The sequence below is a fragment of the Ranitomeya imitator genome, chromosome 1, assembly GCF_032444005.1.
Source record: "Ranitomeya imitator isolate aRanImi1 chromosome 1, aRanImi1.pri, whole genome shotgun sequence".
Classification (NCBI taxonomy): domain Eukaryota; kingdom Metazoa; phylum Chordata; class Amphibia; order Anura; family Dendrobatidae; genus Ranitomeya; species Ranitomeya imitator.
This window is the reverse complement of record NC_091282.1, coordinates 711,250,091-711,270,543: the sequence shown is the minus strand read 5'-3', so window position 1 is coordinate 711,270,543 and position 20,453 is coordinate 711,250,091. Positions and strand designations below refer to the sequence as shown.

The 20,453-nt window shown below is 44.7% G+C and overlaps 1 protein-coding gene across 1 annotated transcript in view; it reads left to right on the top strand.

The window, feature by feature from the left end:
* BAZ1A (bromodomain adjacent to zinc finger domain 1A) overlaps positions 1–18,798 on the top strand; it is a 143,819-nt gene extending 125,021 nt beyond the window's left edge. The window contains exons 25-27 of the mRNA XM_069732125.1: positions 17,100–17,245; positions 17,341–17,428; positions 17,940–18,798. Coding sequence (XP_069588226.1) covers positions 17,100–17,245; positions 17,341–17,428; positions 17,940–18,130 — 425 coding nt within the window. The 3' untranslated portion in view covers positions 18,131–18,798. The remainder of the gene's footprint in view (positions 1–17,099; positions 17,246–17,340; positions 17,429–17,939) is intronic.
* Positions 18,799–20,453: the final 1,655 nt, after the last annotated feature.

The window sequence follows — 20,453 nt, the reverse complement described above, 5'->3', positions numbered from 1 at the left end:
CTCAAACAGAGAGCTGAAACAGCCAAAGTAGGTTGGAGCAAAATGGGTAGAAGCACAGCTGAAGACGCCGTGACAATGTAACAGCGGCCTGCAAACAAGGGAAAAAAAAAAAAAGGCGAGTAGATAGCCATTAGCCTCAAAAAAGAGTCATTTATTATACGGGAAATATAAACTACAAATTTAATTATTAGATGTCAGAATAGTAACTTCATTGTTTGTGAACCCTCAGAAAACTAATAAAAGAGCATGAGATCTTTCCTTTTATTTAGACCATGTGGAATTCTTGTACCAAGTTTAAAGATCCACCATGATTCCCTGTTTCTCAGGGTCACCTCAATGTCTCCTCCTCTAAATGGTTTATGAATTTTTTCTATCGCATAAATTTTAAGTGACTCAAGGTTAGAGTGATGATAATTAATAAAATGTTGTGAAACTTGTGAGGTGTTCCTATTAGCACTAATATTTTCAACATCATAAATATGTTCACGAATACGTGTTTTTAAAGACCGTATGGTACTCCCCACGTATTTAAGATGGCATGCCATGCACTCCATGATGTATACCACATTTTTGGTGTTACAGTTCATGAAAGTCTTTTCCGGAAAGTAGAAGTAACAATTGGGGTATTAGGTATCCCCTTTAGTTTTAAATCTAGAAACTCTATACACGTGTGGTCTTGGCGTGAAATAGATTTAAGATTGAATGGATTGTGATTGAGATACTTTGTTAAATCCTGTACGGTAGATACATCAGAACTCCAGATAAATATCAGGTCATCAATGTACCTACCGTACCAACGTATACAGTCTTTAAATGGATTCTCATCATTATATATGTAAGATTCTTCCCACCAACTCATAACCAGATTGGCAATGGAAGGTGAGTATTTGGCACCCATTGAGACACCACTGGTTTGCATGAAATATATTTGGTTAAAGCAAAAGAAGTTTGTAGTCATGAGAAAAGAAGTGACCTCTATGACATAAGACTGTAAATCTACGGAAAAATCACTGTACTTTTGCATGTGAAATTTAAGAGCAAATATAGCCACTTCATGTGGTATAGAAGTATATAACGAGGTGACATCTGAAGTGATCCAAGAAAAATTAGACTGCCATATAAACCCCTCCATGAAATTCAGGACATCGGCACTATCCCTAAGGTGCCCAGGTGTTCTCTGGACGAGAGGCTGAAGGAGCAGATCTAGCCACTCTCCCAGCCTCTCACCCAGAGACCCAATACCCGACACAATCGGCCTCATGGGAGGTGGGTACAAGTTTTTATGGGTCTTAGGCAAGGCATACAGAATTGGAGTTACTGGGTTAGCCACCCTGAGATAGTCATTTTCTTTTTTGTTGAAAAAACCCATACTGAACCCTTCATCTATAAGATTGAAAATTCTATTCTGTATTAGTGCAGTGGGGTTAGTGGACAAGCGCTTATACACAGTAGGATCTGTAAGCATATCATTGACCCAGGTGATGTAATTAGCCTTATCCATCACAACAACTGACCCACCCTTGTCAGAATTTTTTATGACAAGGTCATCATTATTTTGTAGTTCCTGTAATGCCTTCTGTAGCCTAGGTTTGAGATTACTACTGTGCAAGCGTTTATTCCGCACACTTTCAGAAAGGCTCCTCAACTGAGACTCTATCACATTTTGGAATCTGTCCATGGCAGGTTTACGTGCCTGAACAGGATAATAATTCGGATTAGGCACTTTAATTATATTTTTAGGAATAAATGAATCTGCATTAGCCTCTAAACTTTCATCCTGTAAATCTGATAGACACATGAGTGACAGTTGATCTGAAAAATCGAGAGACCTGAAATCATTACTTTGGGGGTTGATGTTACATTTTTTCTCTGTTGTATCATCCTTAAAATGCAATTTGAGAGCAATATTTCTCATAAATCTATTCACATCACAAATTGTGGAAAAAAGATCAAAATTGCAGCTTGGTACAAAATTAAGACCATGTGATAAGAGTTCTAATTGGTCATCTGTAAGGGAAAAGGAAGACATGTTAACAACATTAAAATGTCCTAACGTTGACGTCTGAGATGATATCTCGGAGGATTTCTGTTTACTTCGATGTTTCCTTCCTTTTCTTCGATAGACCTTCTTCTGTTGATAAATGGGGGTTTGCTTTTCTTGAAATAGGAGTTTTTTGCACTCTGTGCAGGTTCAGAATCTGAGTCTTCTGTGACTCCAGTTGAAGTGTCCAGATCAGACGAACTGAAGGTGACCTGTCTCCGCATGCGATTTCTGTAGGTGCGGTTTCTGTGGGGTTTTAAAATAGATTTATACGGTTGATTCGTTTTATCCCACCTCCCCCACTCATAAACCTGATCATTGGCATAGTCATAAAGGTCCCGATCCAGCTTGCGTTTCTTCATATCCATGATGGTTTCTTCTGCTTTGGAAATTTTAGAGTTGCTGGTGTTAATGAACTCGTCAAATTGTGCCGATGTCATTTTATCCTTTGCCTCCTTGGTCATAGTTTCAATATCTTGTTGCAGTTGGATCAGAGAAATTTCCTCATATTGCACTATCAGGGCAATTAATTTCAACGAACAATCAGATAGAATTGTATTCCACTCTTGAACAAAGGTATTAGAAAACACAGTATTAGGAATTTTCTTCACTCTCAGCCCTCTTGGGATGACATTTTTCTCTTTATAATTTTTCAAAGAGCTGAGATCCCACCAAAGGCGATTTTCTTTGAGCATTGAAGTTAACAAGTTGTCAAGTAGTCCATCCTTATTACTGGTTGTTGGAGTTTCCTCCGTAGCCAGCGATGCAAACAGTTTCTCTGCTTTATTTTGTCTTTTTGACATGTCCATTTTGTGACATCAAAATCAATTATGCTGATGTTTAGAATAAAATAGATCCTTTTGCCAAAATTATATATGTATAGGGAGTCCAGGCGAGCACGGAGACACGAAGGAATACAAATTTTGAGTAATGGATACAGAATTGTGTCCAGAAGAGCCCCCTCTTTAGGCTCGAGCTTATCTCCGAGTTCTCTTCATGCCCACTCTGCGCAACCCTCTCATTGGCTCAGCACGAAAGGCTTTTTTAAATGTGGTGCGATGGCATGTAAAACTTGCAAATTTTCGGGTAAATGCCATAATTTCACTGATGCCAGTAATCAAAATGTTTATCCCATTAAGACTTTCATGAACTGTAACACCAAAAATGTGGTATACATCATGGAGTGCATGGCATGCCATCTTAAATACGTGGGGAGTACCATACGGTCTTTAAAAACACGTATTCGTGAACATATTTATGATGTTGAAAATATTAGTGCTAATAGGAACACCTCACAAGTTTCACAACATTTTATTAATTATCATCACTCTAACCTTGAGTCACTTAAAATTTATGCGATAGAAAAAATTCATAAACCATTTAGAGGAGGAGACATTGAGGTGACCCTGAGAAACAGGGAATCATGGTGGATCTTTAAACTTGGTACAAGAATTCCACATGGTCTAAATAAAAGGAAAGATCTCATGCTCTTTTATTAGTTTTCTGAGGGTTCACAAACAATGAAGTTACTATTCTGACATCTAATAATTAAATTTGTAGTTTATATTTCCCGTATAATAAATGACTCTTTTTTGAGGCTAATGGCTATCTACTCGCTTTTTTTTTTTTTTTTTTTTTTTTTTCCCTTGTTTGCAGGCCGCTGTTACATTGTCACGGCGTCTTCAGCTGTGCTTCTACCCATTTTGCTCCAACCTACTTTGGCTGTTTCAGCTCTCTGAGAGATTTCTGCCATAGATAGTTTTGCTTTTTTATCTATAGCTGCTTGTGAGCCCGCTACTTTCAAAGATATTAAGGAATTTTATTAGTATTCTGAGGGTTCACAAATAAGGATGTTGTTTTTCTAACATCTAGTAACCAAATTTGTAGTTTATACTTTCTGCATAATCAATAACTTTTTTGTGAGGCTAATAGCTATCTATTTTCCCTTCCGTTCCCTCCTGTTTGCCGGCCGCTGTTACATTGTTACGGCGTCTTCAGCTGTGTTTTTACCCATTTGCTCCTACCTATTTCAGCTGTTTCAACTCCCTGTTTGGGAGATTCCTGCCATTGATTGATTTGTTTTTCCATCCATGGTTGTCTGTGAGCTTGCTACTTTCAAAGGTATCAGGGAATTTTATTAGTATTCCGAGGGTTTGCAAACAATGAAGTCGCTTTTTTGACATCTAGTTACTAAATTTGTAGTTTATATTTCCCGCATAATTATCGACTCTTTTGTGAGGCTAATAGTTATCAATCTGCTCTTTTGTTTCCCCCTGTTTGCCGACTGCTGTTACATTGTCACGGCGTCTGCAGCTGTGCTTTTACCTACTTGCTCCAACCTATTTTGGCTGTTTTCATAGTTGTTTGTGAACCCGCTATGTATAAAGGTACTAGGACATTTTATTAGTATTCCGAGGGTTTACAAATAATATCTAGCAACTCAAGCTTTATATTGTTATGTGAGTTCACAACATATGACACTGTACATATTATTTTACCATTATATTTTTGGATTTATTCAATGATTATGGTAATGTTATTTCATTTTTCATTTTGTATATAGTTTTTGTATCTTATGCTATTTCTGTTTTCTCTGCTTTTTTGCTTAACTTAAACATTTGTTTTTGTGCTTCTATCAAGCTTGTCTTGCTTCCATTATCATGTGTGTCTATTTTTGCTTGATTAGACAATTCCACCAATTGCAGCACCGGAGCGATAACCGGATACTAGTATAAAAGTATAGACATGTCTTGTACCAGGTATCATGATTAAGGGTGCTTAGTCACTGGAAACGCGTTGACCTTGGTTTTATAATAATTTTTTGTATGCTGATGTTTTGTCCTTTCACTATATTTTAAGTGAAATAAACTATGGATTTTTCACTATTTCGTTGAGCTGGATCTCCTTCTCTTTCCTGTTCGTCTACGCCCTGACACAGCGGTTCCGTGCTCCGAGCTCTTGGGAATGTCGGTATGGTGAGCTGGATTTTGTTTTTTCCGGTATCTGGCATAGCAGGCAGGAACAGCAGAAAGAACAGGGACAAGGGACATCATCCTTGGGGGCACAAGACACAGGACCTGGGTAAGCTACAAAACTGAGCTTAACCCCTTCTCTGCAGTACACTTCCCTGAGTATAGAGGGGTATCAAGGGTACACTGTCACAGCCTAAAGTAAGGAAGGCTGACAAGTGGTTTTTGCCTCATGTACCACTTAAAATTCTTCATTACAGCGGGGCCATAATACCCCTTTCTGCGCAGCCTGTGACCCGGCATTCGTCAAGGAGCCCTCCACTAATGCTGACCCTAGTGGACCTAGTCTCCCTGAGTGGGCTATGTCTCTGGCACATTCTGTCTTCTCTGGTCAAAGCAATAGTCTCTCTGGGACCTCTCCTCAAGTCAGGGAGCCCTTTTACCTGGTATGGAAATCTCCTCTTCTGTACGGGAACAGTCAGCCAGTAGAGGTCATTCCCTAGAAAGATCTGCACAAGATTCTAGGAAGTGGACCCATACCACGTCCCCTGCGCACTCTTGTGCTTCGGGGTTCGTGAGTCCCATTTGCAGCTCCCCCTCTAAGGGGTTCGCAGCGAACACGACTCAGAATACGAGTCGGACGGGAGTATCGGGAGAAGGTAGATACCCTCATCGAGACAGTCAACAAGACTCTGACGGTGGAGGAAGACTCTTCCTCTATACCAGATCACGCCGTGTCCTTCAAAAGGACTAAACGTCCCCATAGGGTGTTTGTCAATCATCCCGAGTTTACGGACATTGTTCAGAGACCTAGGAATCGGCCGGACAAACGTTTCACTGGGCAGAAGCCCCTTGAAACAAGATATCCCTTTGCTCCTGATCTAAGGAAGAACTGAATAGTGTCCCCGTCAGTAGATCCAGCCATATCGCGCCTCTCCTCAAACTCTTATCCCTTTCTGACGGCTCATCAATTAAAAATCCCACTGACTGACAGATTGAAAATGTTGCTCGGTCAGTCTTTGAAACCTCCAGCTCTGCACTTTCTCCATCCTTTGCTGCAACATGGGTGGCTCAAGCTATGGCTGCTTGGGCAGAGGACCTTTCTAAATCCATTCAAGAAAGTAACCTCCCTCCTGAGGCAACGAGTCTAGCGAATCAGATTTCCCGGGCTAGCGATTACGTGGTACACGCTTCACTAGACGCAGCCAATTGCGCTGCGTTGGCAGCAGCAAATGCCATCACCATGAGGAGGGCATTATGGCTTAGAGAGTGGCGCACGGATTCCGCTTCAAAAATGTCTCTGACCTCTGCCTTACCAGAGCGGTCATCTTATTTGGAGAGAAAGTAGATCAACTTATCTTCGATGCTACTGGAGGGAAAAGTAAATTCCTTCTCCCGCGAAAGCGCAGCCGGCCTTTTTGGAGTCAACGGCAGACCCGGTTCCGGACTTTTCGCGGCAACACGAGCTGGCTTCTACCGGCTCAGGGCATCCTCCGCGTAAAGACAGGGGCTCCCAGGTCTCGTATAGGCCCAATCTCTCATGGAAAAGCCGGCCAAAACAGTCTAGATCCAAGGGATCCAGATCCCACAGATTTTCTGCGCAATTACTTTTTCTGGTATCCGATGGACACCAAAGTAGGCGGCCGTCTGCTTTTGTTCCGTCAGGCCTGGCTGTTGGTCATTCACAAGAGGTGGGTCAGGGACCTGGTGTGTTCCGGATACAAGATGGTTCTCCTCTTCCCCGCCCACATGTTTTTGTTTTTTCCAGCCTTTTTCCCTCCCCCCAAAAAAAACAAAAGCAAACAATCGCGGTTGACTGCTTTCTACCATGCCATAGACTCACTCCGCAAAAAAGGAGCCCTCATTCCGGTGCCCCAAGATGAATAGTTCAAAGGGTTTTACTCGAACCTGTTCGTGGTTCCAAAAAAGGATGGAACAGTGCGCCCCATACTGGATCTAAAACTGTTAAACACATTCGTCAGAGTTCGTCACTTCCGAATGGAGTCCCTCCGCTGGGCCAGTTTCTCGCATCCATTGACATCCGGGATGCTTATCTACATATCCCGATTTTTCCACCTCACCAAAGATTCCTACGTTTCACAATTTACAACGAACACTTCCAGTTCATGGCTTTGCCCTTCGGCCTCACCACCGCCCCACGGTGTTCACCAAGGTCATGGCTGTGTTCATGTCCATTGTTCATTCTGGGGGCATGGTGGTTCTACCATACCAGACGACCTATTAATCAAAGGTCATATTATTTTAGGCCTGCGCAGATTGCATAAGCATCACGGTGGATATTCTTTCTCGCCTGGGTTGGGTGATTAACTTAGACAAATCGTCGCCAGTACCAGCTCAGCAGATACCCTTCTTAGGCAAGATCCTAGACTCTTCCCTGGGGTTGCTGATCCTTCCTTCAGAAAAAGTCGTGTCGTTACAACAGGGAGCCCGGATGCTCTCCCGATCTGTCTCACTCCATTCGGTTCGGAATGACAGTGCTAGGCAAGATGACTGCTGCACTGGTGGCCGTTCCATTCGCCCAGCTACACCTTTGTCCCTCAACATGCGCTTCTGACAGCCTGGGACAGGAACCTTTTCTCTCTGGACAGTCGGGTCCGGCTGTCTCAGCGGGTCACAGACCCTCAGATGGTGGACGGTGAGGTCTTCTCTGGAGCAGGGAAAATCCTTTCTCCCAGTACATTGGCTGGTGGTGACCACCGATGCCAGTCTCCTAAGTTGGGGAGCGATCTTCCGTTATCACACGGCCCAGGGAAGCTGGTCCGCTCTGGAATCACGTCTCTCGATCAATCTGTTGGAAAGACTAGCAATCAGGTTGGCCCTTCAGCGGTTTCATCATCTTCTAGCAGGTGCCCCATCCGGATTCAATCTGGCAACGCTACGGCCATGGTGTGCATCAACCGTCAAGGGGAAACCCGCAGCAAGCTTGTGATGCTCGAAGTAACTCACATTCTCCGATGAACCGAGAGGAATCACTCGGTAATCTCAGCAATCCACATCCTGGGAGTAGAAAATTGGGCGGCAGATTTTCTCAGCAGTCAGGGTCTCTCCTCGGGAGAATGGGCTCTTCATCCGGAAGTTTTTCAGCAGATTTGCCAACCCTGGGGGACGCTGGATGTCGATCTGATGATGGCCTCAACGTAAAATGCACAGGTTGCACAGTTAATAGCCCGCTCTCGCGATCCGGTAGCCATCGGGGTGGGTGCACTGGTTCTCCCATGGCATCAGTTTCGCCTTCCTTATGTGTTTCCCCTGCTCTTATTACTTCCAAAGGTCATCAGGAAGATCAGAGCGGAGGGGATTCCAGTGATTTTGGTCATGCCAGATTGGCCCCGGCGAGCATGGTACGCGGAACTGGTACAACTCCTTGCAGATGTTCCCTGGAGGTTGCCAGATCGTTCCGACCTGCTTTCTTAGGGCCCCGATTTTCCACCAGAACTCAGGGGCTCTTTCTTTAATGACTTGGCCGTTGAATCCTAGGTTCTAGCCCAAGCTGCTTTTTCCCCAACAGATGGTTTTCACCATAATTAGCGCTCTGAAGCCAGCATCAATGCGCATTTATAATCGCGTTTGGAAGACATTTTTTCTCATGGTGCAAGGACCGTGGACGTTCCCTCCTCGTGTTTTCAATCCCTTCCATTTTGAAATTTCTCCAGACTGGTCTCGAGTCAGGTCTAGCGCTTCGTTTTCTGAAATACCAGATATCTGCTTTATCCATCCTATTCCAACGCAGGATAGCGACCAGATTGCAGGTTAAGACCTTCATTCAAGGGGTGGCCCACATGGTTCCTCTCTATAAAATGCCGTTGGAATCATGGGATCTTAATTTGGTCCTAGGTGTTCTTCAGGAGGCACCTTTCAAACCGCTACCGGATATATCGCTAACCTTGCTTTCTTGGAAAGTAGCTTTTCTGGTGGCGGTAACATCTATCAGACTGGTCTCGGAGTTGGCGGCTCTGTCCTGCCGGACTCCATTCCTCATTTTCCACCAAGACAAGGTAGCCTTGAGTACGTCTTCGTCCTTCCTGCCTAAGGTATTCTCTTCCTCCTAAACGAGGACATTGTCTTGCCTTCATTTTGTCCAGCACTTGTCCATTGTATTGAGGGCTCCTCACACACTCGATGTAGTGGCTTCACCCCCCCCCCCCCCCTTGGCTACGATCGCTCTGATTGGCAGTTTCACTTTCAACAGCCAATCAGAGCGATTTGTAATATTTCACCAAAAAACTGGTGAAATATTACAATCCAGCCATGGCCGATGCTGCAATATCATCGGCCATGGCTGGAAACACTGATGTGCCCCCACCCCACCGATCGCCCCCCCAGCCCTCCGATCTGTGCTCCGCTCCCCCGTGCTCCAATCCAACCCCCCGCACTCCGATCCAACCCCCCGCACTCCGATCCACCCCCCTGCACTCCGATCCACCGACCGCCCTTCCCCCCCCCCCCCCTTCTCGTGTTCCGATCCACCTCCCCATGCTCCGATCCACCTCCCCATGCTCCGATCCACCCCCCCGTGCTCCCCCCCCACCCCCCCCCTCCCCCCCACCCCATCATACTTACCGAGCCTCCCGGGGTCCGTCCGTCTTCTTTCCTGGGCGCCGCCATCTTCCAAAATGGCGGGCGCATGCGCAGTGCGCCCGCCGAATCTGCCGTTTCAAGTGCATTTTGATCACTGTGATAAAACCTCACAGTGATCAAAATAAAAAAAATACTAAATGACACCCCCCCCCCCCCCCCCCCCCCCCTTTGTCACCCCCATAGGTAGGGACAATAATAAAATAAAGAATTTTTTTTTCCCCCCAGTAATGTTGGGTTTCGGTATGTGCACACGTATTCTGGTCCTCTGCGGATTTTTCCGCAGCGGATTTGATAAATCCGCAGTGCTAAACCGCTGCGGATTTACTGCGGTTTTTCTGCGCATTTCACTGCGGTTTTACAACTGCGGTTTACTATTGGAGCAGTTGTAAAACCGCTGCGGAATCCGCAGAAAGAAGTGACATGCTGCGGAATGTAATCCCCTGCGTTTCCGTGCAGTTTTTCCGCAGCTTGTGTACAGCGATTTTTGTTTCCCATAGGTTTACATTGAACTGTAAACTCATGGGAAACTGCTGCGGATCCGCAGCGTTTTCTGCAGTGTATGCACATACCTTTAGAATTAGGCTATGTGCACACGGTGCGGATTTGGCTGCGGACCCGCAGCGGATTGGCCGCTGCGGATTCGCAGCAGAGTTCCATCAGGTTTACAGTACCAAGTAAACCTATGGAAAACCAAATCCGCTGTGCCCATGGTGCGGAAAATACCGCGCCGAAACGCTGCATTGTATTTTCCGCAGCATGTCAATTCTTTGTGCGGATTTCGCAGCGTTTTACACCTCTTCCTCAATAGGAATCCGCAGGTGAAATCCGCACAAAAAACACTGGAAATCCGCGGTAAATCCACAGGTAAAACGCAGTGCCTTTTACCCACGGATTTTTCAAAAATGGTGTGGAAAATTCTCACACGAATCCGCAACGTGGGCACATAGCCTTAGGGTTAGGGTTGGAATTAGGGTTGTGGTTAGGGTTGTGATTAGGGTTATGGCTACAGTTGGGATAAGGGTTAGGGGTGTGTTGGGGTTAGTGTTGGAGGTAGAATTGAGGGGGTTTCCACTGTTTAGGCACATCAGGTGTCTCCAAATGCAACATGGCGCCACCATTGATTCCATCCAATCTTGTATTCAAAAAGTCAAATGGTGCTCCCTCACTTCCCAGCCCCGACGTGTGCCCAAACAGTGGTTTACCCCCACATATGGGGTACCAGCATACTCAAAATAAACTGCTTAACAATTATTGGGGTCCAATTTCTCCTGTTACCCTTGTGAAAATAAAAAATTGCTTGCTAAAACATCATTTTTGAGGAAAGAAAAATGATTTTTTTATTTTCACGGCTCTGCGTTGTAAACGTCTCTGAAGCACTTGGGGGTTCAAAGTGCTCACCACATATCTAGATAAGTTCCTTGGGGAGTCTAGTTTCCAAAATGGGGTCACTTGTGGGGGGTTTCTACTGTTTAGGCACACCAGGGGCTCTGCAAACGCAACGTGACGCCCGCAGACCATTCCATCAAAGTCTGCATTTCAAAACGTCACTACTTCACTTCCGAGCCCCGGCATGTGCCCAAACAGTGGTTTACCCCCACATATGGGGTATCACCGTACTCAGAAGAAACTGGACAACAACTATTGTGGTCAAATTTCTCCTGTTATCCTTGGGAAAATTTAAAAATTCTGGGCTAAAAAATTATTTTTGAGGAAAGAAAACGTATTTATTATTTTCACTGTTCTGCGTTATAAACTTCTGTGAAGCACTTGGGGGTTCAAAGTGCTCACCACACATCTAGATAAGTTCCTTTGGGGGTCTTGTTTCCAAAATGGGGTCACTTGTGGGGAGTTTCTACTGTTTAGGCCCATCAGTGGCTCTGCAAACGCAACGTGACGCCCGCAGAGCGTTCCATCAAAGTCTGCATTTCAAAACATCACTACTTCCCTTCCAAACCCCGACATGTGCCCAAACAGTGGTTTACCCCCACATATGGGGTATCAGCGTACTCAGGAGAAACTGGACAACAACTTTTGGGGTCAAATTTCTCCTGTTACCCTTGGGAAAATAAAAAATTGCGTGCTAAAAAATCATTTTTGAGAAAAGAAATTTTTGGTACTGCAATATAAACTTCTGTGAAGCACTTGGGGGTTCAAAGTGCTCACCACACATCTAGATTAGTTCCTTTGGGGGTCTAGTTTCCAAAATGGGGTCACTTGTGGGGGAGCTCCAATTTTTAGGCACACGGGGGCTCTCCAAACGCGACATGGTATCCGCTAAAGAGTGGAGCCAATTTTTCATTCAAAAAGTCAAATGGTGCGCCTTCCCTTCCGAGCCCTGCCGTGTGCCCAAACAGTGGTTTACCCCCACATGTGAGGTATCGGCGTACTCGGGAGAAATTGCCCAACAAATTTTACGATCCATTTTATCCTATTGCCCATGTGAAAATGAAAAAATTGAGGCTAAAAGCATTTTTTTGTGAAAAAATAGTACTTTTTCATTTTTACGGATCAATTTGTGAAGCACCTGAGGGTTTAAAGTGCTCACTATGCATCTAGGTAAGTTCCTTGGGGTGTCTAGTTTCCAAAATGGGGTCACTTGTGGGGGAGCTCCAATTTTTAGGCACACGGGGGCTCTCCAAACGCGACATGGTGTCCGCTAAAGAGTGGAGCCAATTTTTCATTCAAAAAGTCAAATGGCGCTCCTTCCCTTCCAAGCCCCGCCGTGCGCCCAAACAGTGGTTTACCCCCACATATGAGGTATCAGCGTACTCAGGACAAATTGGACAACAACTTTCGTGGTTCAGTTTCTCCTTTTACCATTTGGGAAAATAAAAAAATTGTTGCTAAAAGATCATTTTTGTGACTAAAAAGTTAAATGTTCATTTTTTCCTTTCATGTTGCTTCTGCTGCTGTGAAGCACCTGAAGGGTTAATAAACTTCTTGAATGTGGTTTTGTGCACCTTGAGGGGTGCAGTTTTTAGAATGGTGTCACTTTTGGGTATTTTCAGCCATATAGACCCCTCAAACTGACTTCAAATGTGAGGTGGTCCCTAAAAAAAATGGTTTTGTAAATTTTGTTGTAAAAATGAAATAGCTGGTCAAATTTTAACCCTTAACTTCCTAGCAAAAAAAAATTTTGTTTCCAAAATTGTGCTGATGTAAAGTAGACATGTGGGTAATGTTATTTAACTATTTTGTGTCACATAATTCTCTGGTTTAACAGAATAAAAATTCAAAATGTGAAAATTGTGAAATTTTCAAAATTTTCGCCAAATTTCCGTTTTTATCACAAATAAACGCAGAATTTATTGACCTAAATTTACCACGAACATGAAGCCCAATATGTCACGAAAAAACAATCTCAGAACCGCTAGGATCCGTTGAAGCGTTCCTGAGTTATTACCTCATAAAGGGACACTGGTCAGAATTGCAAAAAACGGCCGGTCATTAAGGTCAAAATAGGCTGGGTCATGAAGGGGTTAAGGGGTTTCCTTCTTTCGCTGTGACATGGGTAGCCAATACAATGGTCTCCTTGGCAGATGCAGAACCATTTAAGGTAGTGATTTTCCACCAAAGGCAGCGGATTTGGCTAATTAGATTGCTTTGGCCGGAGAATATTTGGTACATGCTTCTATGGCATATCACTATGGATACTTTTTTTTTTTTCTACCTGGGCTGGATGATAAACTTAATCACGTCTTCCCCTGTCCCAGCTCAGCAGATACCCTTTTTAGTTATGACCCTGGACACTTCCTGAGGGTTAGTGATTCTCCCTCGAGACAAGGTCATAGCCCTTCAACAGGGGGCCAGAGCACTTTGTCGTCCTTATCCTCACCCCATCCACTTTGACATGGGGGTCCTGAGCAAGATGGTGGCAGCAATGGAAGCTGATCTCTTTGCCCAGCTACACCTCCGCCCTCTGCAGCATGTACTTCTGTCAGCCTGAGACAGGAACCCGTTCTCCCTCAACAGACGGTGCGATCCGGTGGTGAACGCGATGGTCCTACCTCATCCTGGGGAAATCCTTTCTTCTGGATCATTGGCTGGTAGTCACTACAGACGCCAGCCTCCTCGGCTGGGGAGCTGTCTTTCGTCACCACACTGCCCAGGGGCATTGGTCACCTTGGGAATCGCAACTTTACATCAACGTCCTGGAGATTTGGGTGATCTGGTTGTCCCTGTGACGTTTCCATCATCTTCTAGCGGGTCGTCCCATCCGAGTTCAATCGGACAATGCCATGGCTGTAGCATATATCAACCATCAGGGGGGCACATGCAGCAGGGCGGCAATGCGCGAGGTGGAACACGTCCTCCGCTGGGCAGAGAAAAACCACTCTGTCATCTCGGCAGATCACCTCCCGGGTGTGGAAACCTGGGCGGCAGACTTCCTCAGCCGTCAGGGTCTCGCCTTGGGAGAGTGGTCACTTCATTTGGAGGTCTTCCAACAAATTTGTCATCGCTGGGGGACTCCGGTCGTGGATTTGCCATCAAGACTAAACACCATGGTGTCAGAGTTCATAGCTCAGTCCCGTGATCCAAAAGCCATCGGGGAAGACGCTCTGGTTCTTCCGTGGCATCTGTTTCGTTTTCCGTACGTGTTTCCCCCTCTTCCATTACTCCCAAGAGTCATTCGGAAGATCAAGGTGGAAGGGGTCCCAGTGATCATGGTCGCTCCGGACCGGCCAAGCCGGGTGTGGTACGCAGAGTTGGTGCAACTGGTCGACGTTCCCTGGAAATTACCGGATCATCCAGACTTGCTCTCCCAGGGACGAATTTGCCACCAGAACTCAGGGGCCCTGTGTTTAACAGCCTGGCTGTTGAATCCTGGGTCCTAACCCAAGCGGGGTTTTCCAAGGTGGTAGTGTCCACCGTGATTAGCGCTCAGAAGCCCGTTTTGGTGCACATTTATCACCGCACCTGGAAAACTTTTTTCGCATGGTGTAGAGAACGCGGTCATCCTCCTCTCGTCTTCTCCATTCCCACCATATTGGAGTTTCTTCAGTCCGGTCTGGACTCGGGTCTAGCGCTTAGCTCCCTCAAAGGTCAGGTTTCTGCCTTAGCTGTTTTGTTCCAGCGCAGGATCGCTTCAAAGCCGCAGGTGAAGACTTTCATTCAGGGGGTTTCCCTATAGAATGCCCTTCGATGCCTGGGACCTTAACTTGGTCCTGGGTGTTTTACAGGAGTCTCCTTTTGAACCACTGCAGGATGTTTCTCTAACCCATTTTTCATGGAAAGTCGCTTTCCTTGTCACAGTGACGTCAATCAGGTGGGTTTCCGAGCTGGCCACACTGTCCTGTCAAGCGTCTTATCTAATTTTCCACCAGGATAAGGTGGCCGTCCTTCTTACTCAAGGTGGTTTCATCTTTTCACCTTCATGAGGACATTGTCCTGCCTTCGTTTTGCCCAGCACCGGTACTCGGGTTGGAGAGGGCTCTTCACTCTCTGGATTTGGTGAGGGCTCTCAAGAGGTACGTCTCACGGACAGTGTCCTTCCGTAAGTCGGGCGCTTTCTCCATCCTTCCCCTGAGGGTCTCGGGAAGGGACTTGCCGCTTCAAAATCCACAATAGCCAGGTGGATCCACTCGGCTTTTCCATCGTCTTAACGTCTGAGCAAGCCTATCCCAGAGGGAATTAAGGCGCACTCCACTCTGTCGGTGGGTGCTTCTTGGGCCATTCTGCACCAGGCATCTGCGAAACAGGTTTGCAAGGCTGCGACTTGGTGCAGTCTGCACACGTTCTCGAAGAACTACAACATTGACACACAGGTTTCCGCAGATGTGGGCCTGGGCAGGTGAGTCTTCCAGGCGGCAGTAGTGCATCTATAGACAGTTGGTACATGGGGTTTGATCTGTTGTCGGTTCCCCACCCAGGGACTGCTTTAGGACATCCCATGGTCCTGTGTCCCCAATGAGGCAAAGGGGAAACCTGGATTTCTGTGTACTCGCAATAACATCCTTTTTCTCCGAGCCACTCATTGGGGGACACTGGACACAGCACCCACCCTATTGGCCTGGCGGCTATATTTGTTCTTCAGTTTGATATGTTGTACCAGTATGTGATAGTTTGGTTCTCCTACTGCTTTGTCACTGAACTGTTTCGAACTGGAGCCTGTGGTAGGTGCAGCGGAGGAGGAGTTAATTATTTTTTTATTATTATTATTGTCCTGTGTCCCCCAATGAGTGGCTGGGAGAAAAGGATTTTACGGTGAGTACACAAAAAATCCCTGTTTTTTTTTTGTTTTGTTTTTTTTCCCCTGAATAAGGCTAGGTCCACATTTGCGTACGGGAGGGCTGCGGATGGCAGCGTACTTCCTCCCTTAAACCCTGCCTTTGCTCCGCCTACTCTGCATGCGTGCTGCGTGCCTATGTTTAACATTGGGTACACAGGACATGCGGATGTATGCAGATGTGTCCGCATGCGGCGATTTGAGGTGTGCGGCAACCGCACGGGAACGCAAAATTTTGCGTTCCCGTGTGGTCGCTGCACCTCAAATCGCCGCATGCAGATGCATCCACATACATCCACATGACCTGTGTACCCAATGTTAAAGATGGGTACACAGGATTCATGCAGAAGTAAGCAGACCTAAATGGCGGAAGTGGGCGGGGGCTTCACAGTGGAAGTACACAGCCGTCCGCAAAGCCCCCGTATGCAAGTGTGAACCTGTCCTAAAATCAACCACATTTATTATTGGGACATTGAACATGCGATTATGCTGCACGGAACCTGCCTGCACAAAGATTTTTTTTTTTTTCCTTCAGTATGTACAGATAATCATTATGTTAACTAGGGGGCAGATCAGTGAGGGATCAGTGACCTGTCAGCAGTCTGCATTATAGATTCCTGATCAGAGCATCACATGAAGACCCCCACACAGGCCTCCCTGTAGCACGAGCATATCATTAACACTAAACTGAAAATAAAGAACAACCACAAGACAGATTTCATCAACCAGGGTATCATTGTAATCAGTAAAACCGTGCTGACCTGATACTGGGTAGGTTAATGCGCACAGTCCTGCTGACGGGTTCCCTTTAAAACCTATTCTGCAGTCTAACATGGTGATGGGCTGCAGGGAAAATAAATTTATATCCTTCCTGCAGCTGCTGTGATCAGTCACCACTCTACACATATAAAGGAAGGTGCTGCATTACTGAAGGGAAATGGTCTACACAGCTTGAAAATTAGTGTTACTAATTTTTTTTAAAAATGTGATATGGAATGGTGGGCTAACTCCATTAATGTGCAAGTACAATAATTCAATTATATTGAGTCTCCCAACTGCAGCACAATCTTTGTGAACTTTTACTCAACTCCTTGGAATTAGTGAAATTCCTATTTATTGAAATGTAGTGATGGAAACCTGCGCTTTTCATTTGTAGTTTTTTTTATTTTATTTGACTCTACAGAAATCCGAAAAGATTGTAGTTGCACTTATTTTCAGTTATTTAATTGTTGACACTGTTATGTGTACCTGTTTATTCCTATAGAAATGTCCTCAGGGAATCACGGAAACCGGAGGAGTTCTGGGAGAAACCAGGGTGTACATGAGCTTTCAGCTTGTGAGCAACTGGTGGTGGAGTTAGTGAGGCATGATGATAGCTGGCCTTTCATGAGACTGGTGTCTAAGATCCAGGTATTGTAATATTCAAGTTGCATGAATATTATATATTTCCTGCTTGTCATATCCATGCAGTCAGTATACTTAGTCGTTATGTATTATCTTCATAGGTTCCAGACTACTTTGATATTATCAAGACACCCATTGCCTTAAATATCATCCGGGAAAAAGTGAACAAATGTGAATATAAGTCTGCATGTAAGTTCTGAGAATTATGCACCAGTTTGTAGTCCTTCTGATTAGTCCCAGATATTATCAGTGTCATTACCCTTCTATTCTTGCCTCTTATTGCTCCCATTCCCCACATGGCTACTGATGAAGGAGTACGTGGCCAGACTCTGAATGTGAAGTGTTTTTCACTAGTGGAGACTGTTGGATCATCCATATCCTAAGCTGAGACAACCACTTTAATAGCCATCTTGACAATGGCTGTGCTGTTTAGTCTGTAGAAGGCATGCACTTAGCAAAGAAGGAAATTTTTTTTAACTTTAACTTGCTCAGTCATATTCCCAACACATTTGGCAAATATTAAAGGGGTTGGCCTCTTTTATTCTCCTCTTTAGTCCTCACTGATTACATTAAACATGTATTTCTACTATTACTTTGCAAAATCTTCACTTCCTGCACACAACTGTAAAACCCTCCATGACCTTTCTCCCCTGTTACTTTATATTAAGGATTCTAATGTTTCTTTTCTTCTCACTTGTAGCTGAGTTTGTAGCTGACATTGAATTGATGTTCTCCAATTGCTTTGAGTATAACAACATTGACAGCAATGAGGCTAAAGCAGGAGTCCGGCTACAGTCTTTCTTCATGAATGAAGCTCAGAAATTGGGCTTGGAGTTCAACAGCAGCACTCCAAGTGCAACAGCTCCTCCTGTTAAAAAGTCCCGCATCTGAATTTTGTGAGACCAGTTTCTATGAGAGACATTATTGTTTTGTTAATAGTTCTGTTGTCCTGCTGAACTCACTTGCCAAGTCGTACACTTGGCCATCCAGACCACAGGCCAGCACTGATTCCTCCTCAACTTTCAGCACTCAGGGCAAATGCACCAACTGCTCAATAGGGTCCAAGACACATACATGTATGTTTATAAAAGTATATATGTATATCGGAGTTACAGTGTACTGTCTAATTGCCATGCCTTTTTTATAACTGGTTGATGTAGGTTTTGTATTTTCTTGTTATAACATACTGTTTATAGCCAGGAGAGGTAAAGAGTGACTATAGATTTTCTATCTGAACACTACTTAAGTTGAATAGACTGGGGTATATTTTTTGCGAGGTGGCCCATACACACTTAAGAGTATTTTGAAAATCTTAGCTATTTATTTAGCATTGAAAATCTGTTTTTGAATTGTTTTGTATTTATGAATCTTTTTGTATTTGACGTTAAACTGTTTGTTATGACAAACTTTTCCATATTTAAAAAAAAAAATTCTCTGTCTACCCTTCTCCCTATGTGACCAACCTAACCGAGGGCTGTAGCAGGTTACTAGCACAGTGAGATCTTCATATGCAGATGCCTGTGTCTTAAAAGCAATAAACGTTTGTTTTTTTCCACCTTTGTAATGTTGTATTATTTAAGATATCACTTTATGTATATGGTACACTGGTTGTAACCCCCAAAACAAGAGCATAGTAGAGACCTTCTGCTTCTATAGCAGCCCCAATATGGCTTAGTATAAAACTGTAATCCACCTGCGTGCATGAGGTTTTAGCTAGGTTGAGCACTTGAACTGTAGATCAGTCTGAAAGGACAGCACACTGATCCAATAATAGGTATGTCTCTGCACAATGGAGATTTTTCACTCACTGTTAATATGAAAAAGCATCTCAGACTGCACTATATAACCTGGTGCATTTTATGGCCCAAACTAGTGCCTGTAAATGCAGGCAGCTCCTGCCCCTTTCCCTGGGAATAGATGAGCACACAGTCACTCACATCCCTAATTCTGCCCTCTAAATAGCTGAAAATGCTTCAAACACTGTAAATGGTGAAACAGGAAGTGTTGGATGGCCAGACTGTTCTGAAAATACATGCCGTATTTTTTCCCAAGGACATATTGATTTTACAGCAGTGTGTTGAGATCTTTAAACTAGTCTTTGTGATCATAGTAATTACACTGACCATAAGCCTGATGCAGTTAAAGTAGGGTATGTGCAAAATTTTGGCATAAATACTGATGTGTTGGAAGGAAAAACACTGCATAAAATATGGGTTTTTTTATCAGGGTTTTTATGCATTTATTTTCCCATTCATTGAAAACAGATGAAAAAATTGACATGCTGCAGATATGGAAACTGCTTCAACTCTACAAGGAAGAACTGAGCAACATGTGCATAAGATTTCAGAAATTTTATTTACTTTGTTGGGACAGTAAAATGCAGCATTTTTCTTTGTAAAACACGACCTGTGACATACCCTCAAGTAGCCTTGACCCTCCTCCAAACTGATCCTGCCCAGTAAAAACTGAGCCACCATTCTTGTTTACTGGGCCAGGGATAGGTTTTAGCTAGGGGGTTGTCCAATGAAAACAGTTATTGCCTATCCACGAGAATAGGTGATAACTTGCATTGCTGGGATCCCACCAATTTTCAGAATGGGGAATTTCTTTATCGCCTCTCATTGGGGGACACAGGAACCATGGGTGTATGCTGCTGACACTAGGAGGCTGAAACCATGCAAATAAAAAAGTTAGCTCCTCCTCTGCAGTGTACACCCCACCAACTGGCATTATACTCTTCAGTTTAGCTTAGTGTCAGTAGGAGGTGGACACGGGTCTTTCATTAGACCCTTATCTACCTCAATGTGCGTCGTTTTCTTTCAGGTTTCCCGGAGGGATACAGGGTGAACAGTCACACCTGTAGTCCCACAATACGGACTATGAGTACGGCGTGTACTGCCACCCCGTATCCTCATAGATCCCTCTCCAGGACCAAGAGCCTAGCACACAAGCGTGCTTAGAAGTCCGGTCCTGGCTCAGTCCCCCACCCACTCACTCACCAGAGCCTGTCAGTTGCGGAGACGAGGACGTCCATCAGCTCCCTGGACGTCTCATTCCTCTTCAGGTTATTATCGGCGTTGGAGGTTTGAGGTAAGTATTTCCCCATCCCAGATATTTCAAGGGGGGGTCTTGCTAGGGGCTCCCAGAATACCTGGTCGTCGCTTGCACCCAGATTGCAGCAGCACGGCCCGGGATTGCAGGACAAGGTGGTCCT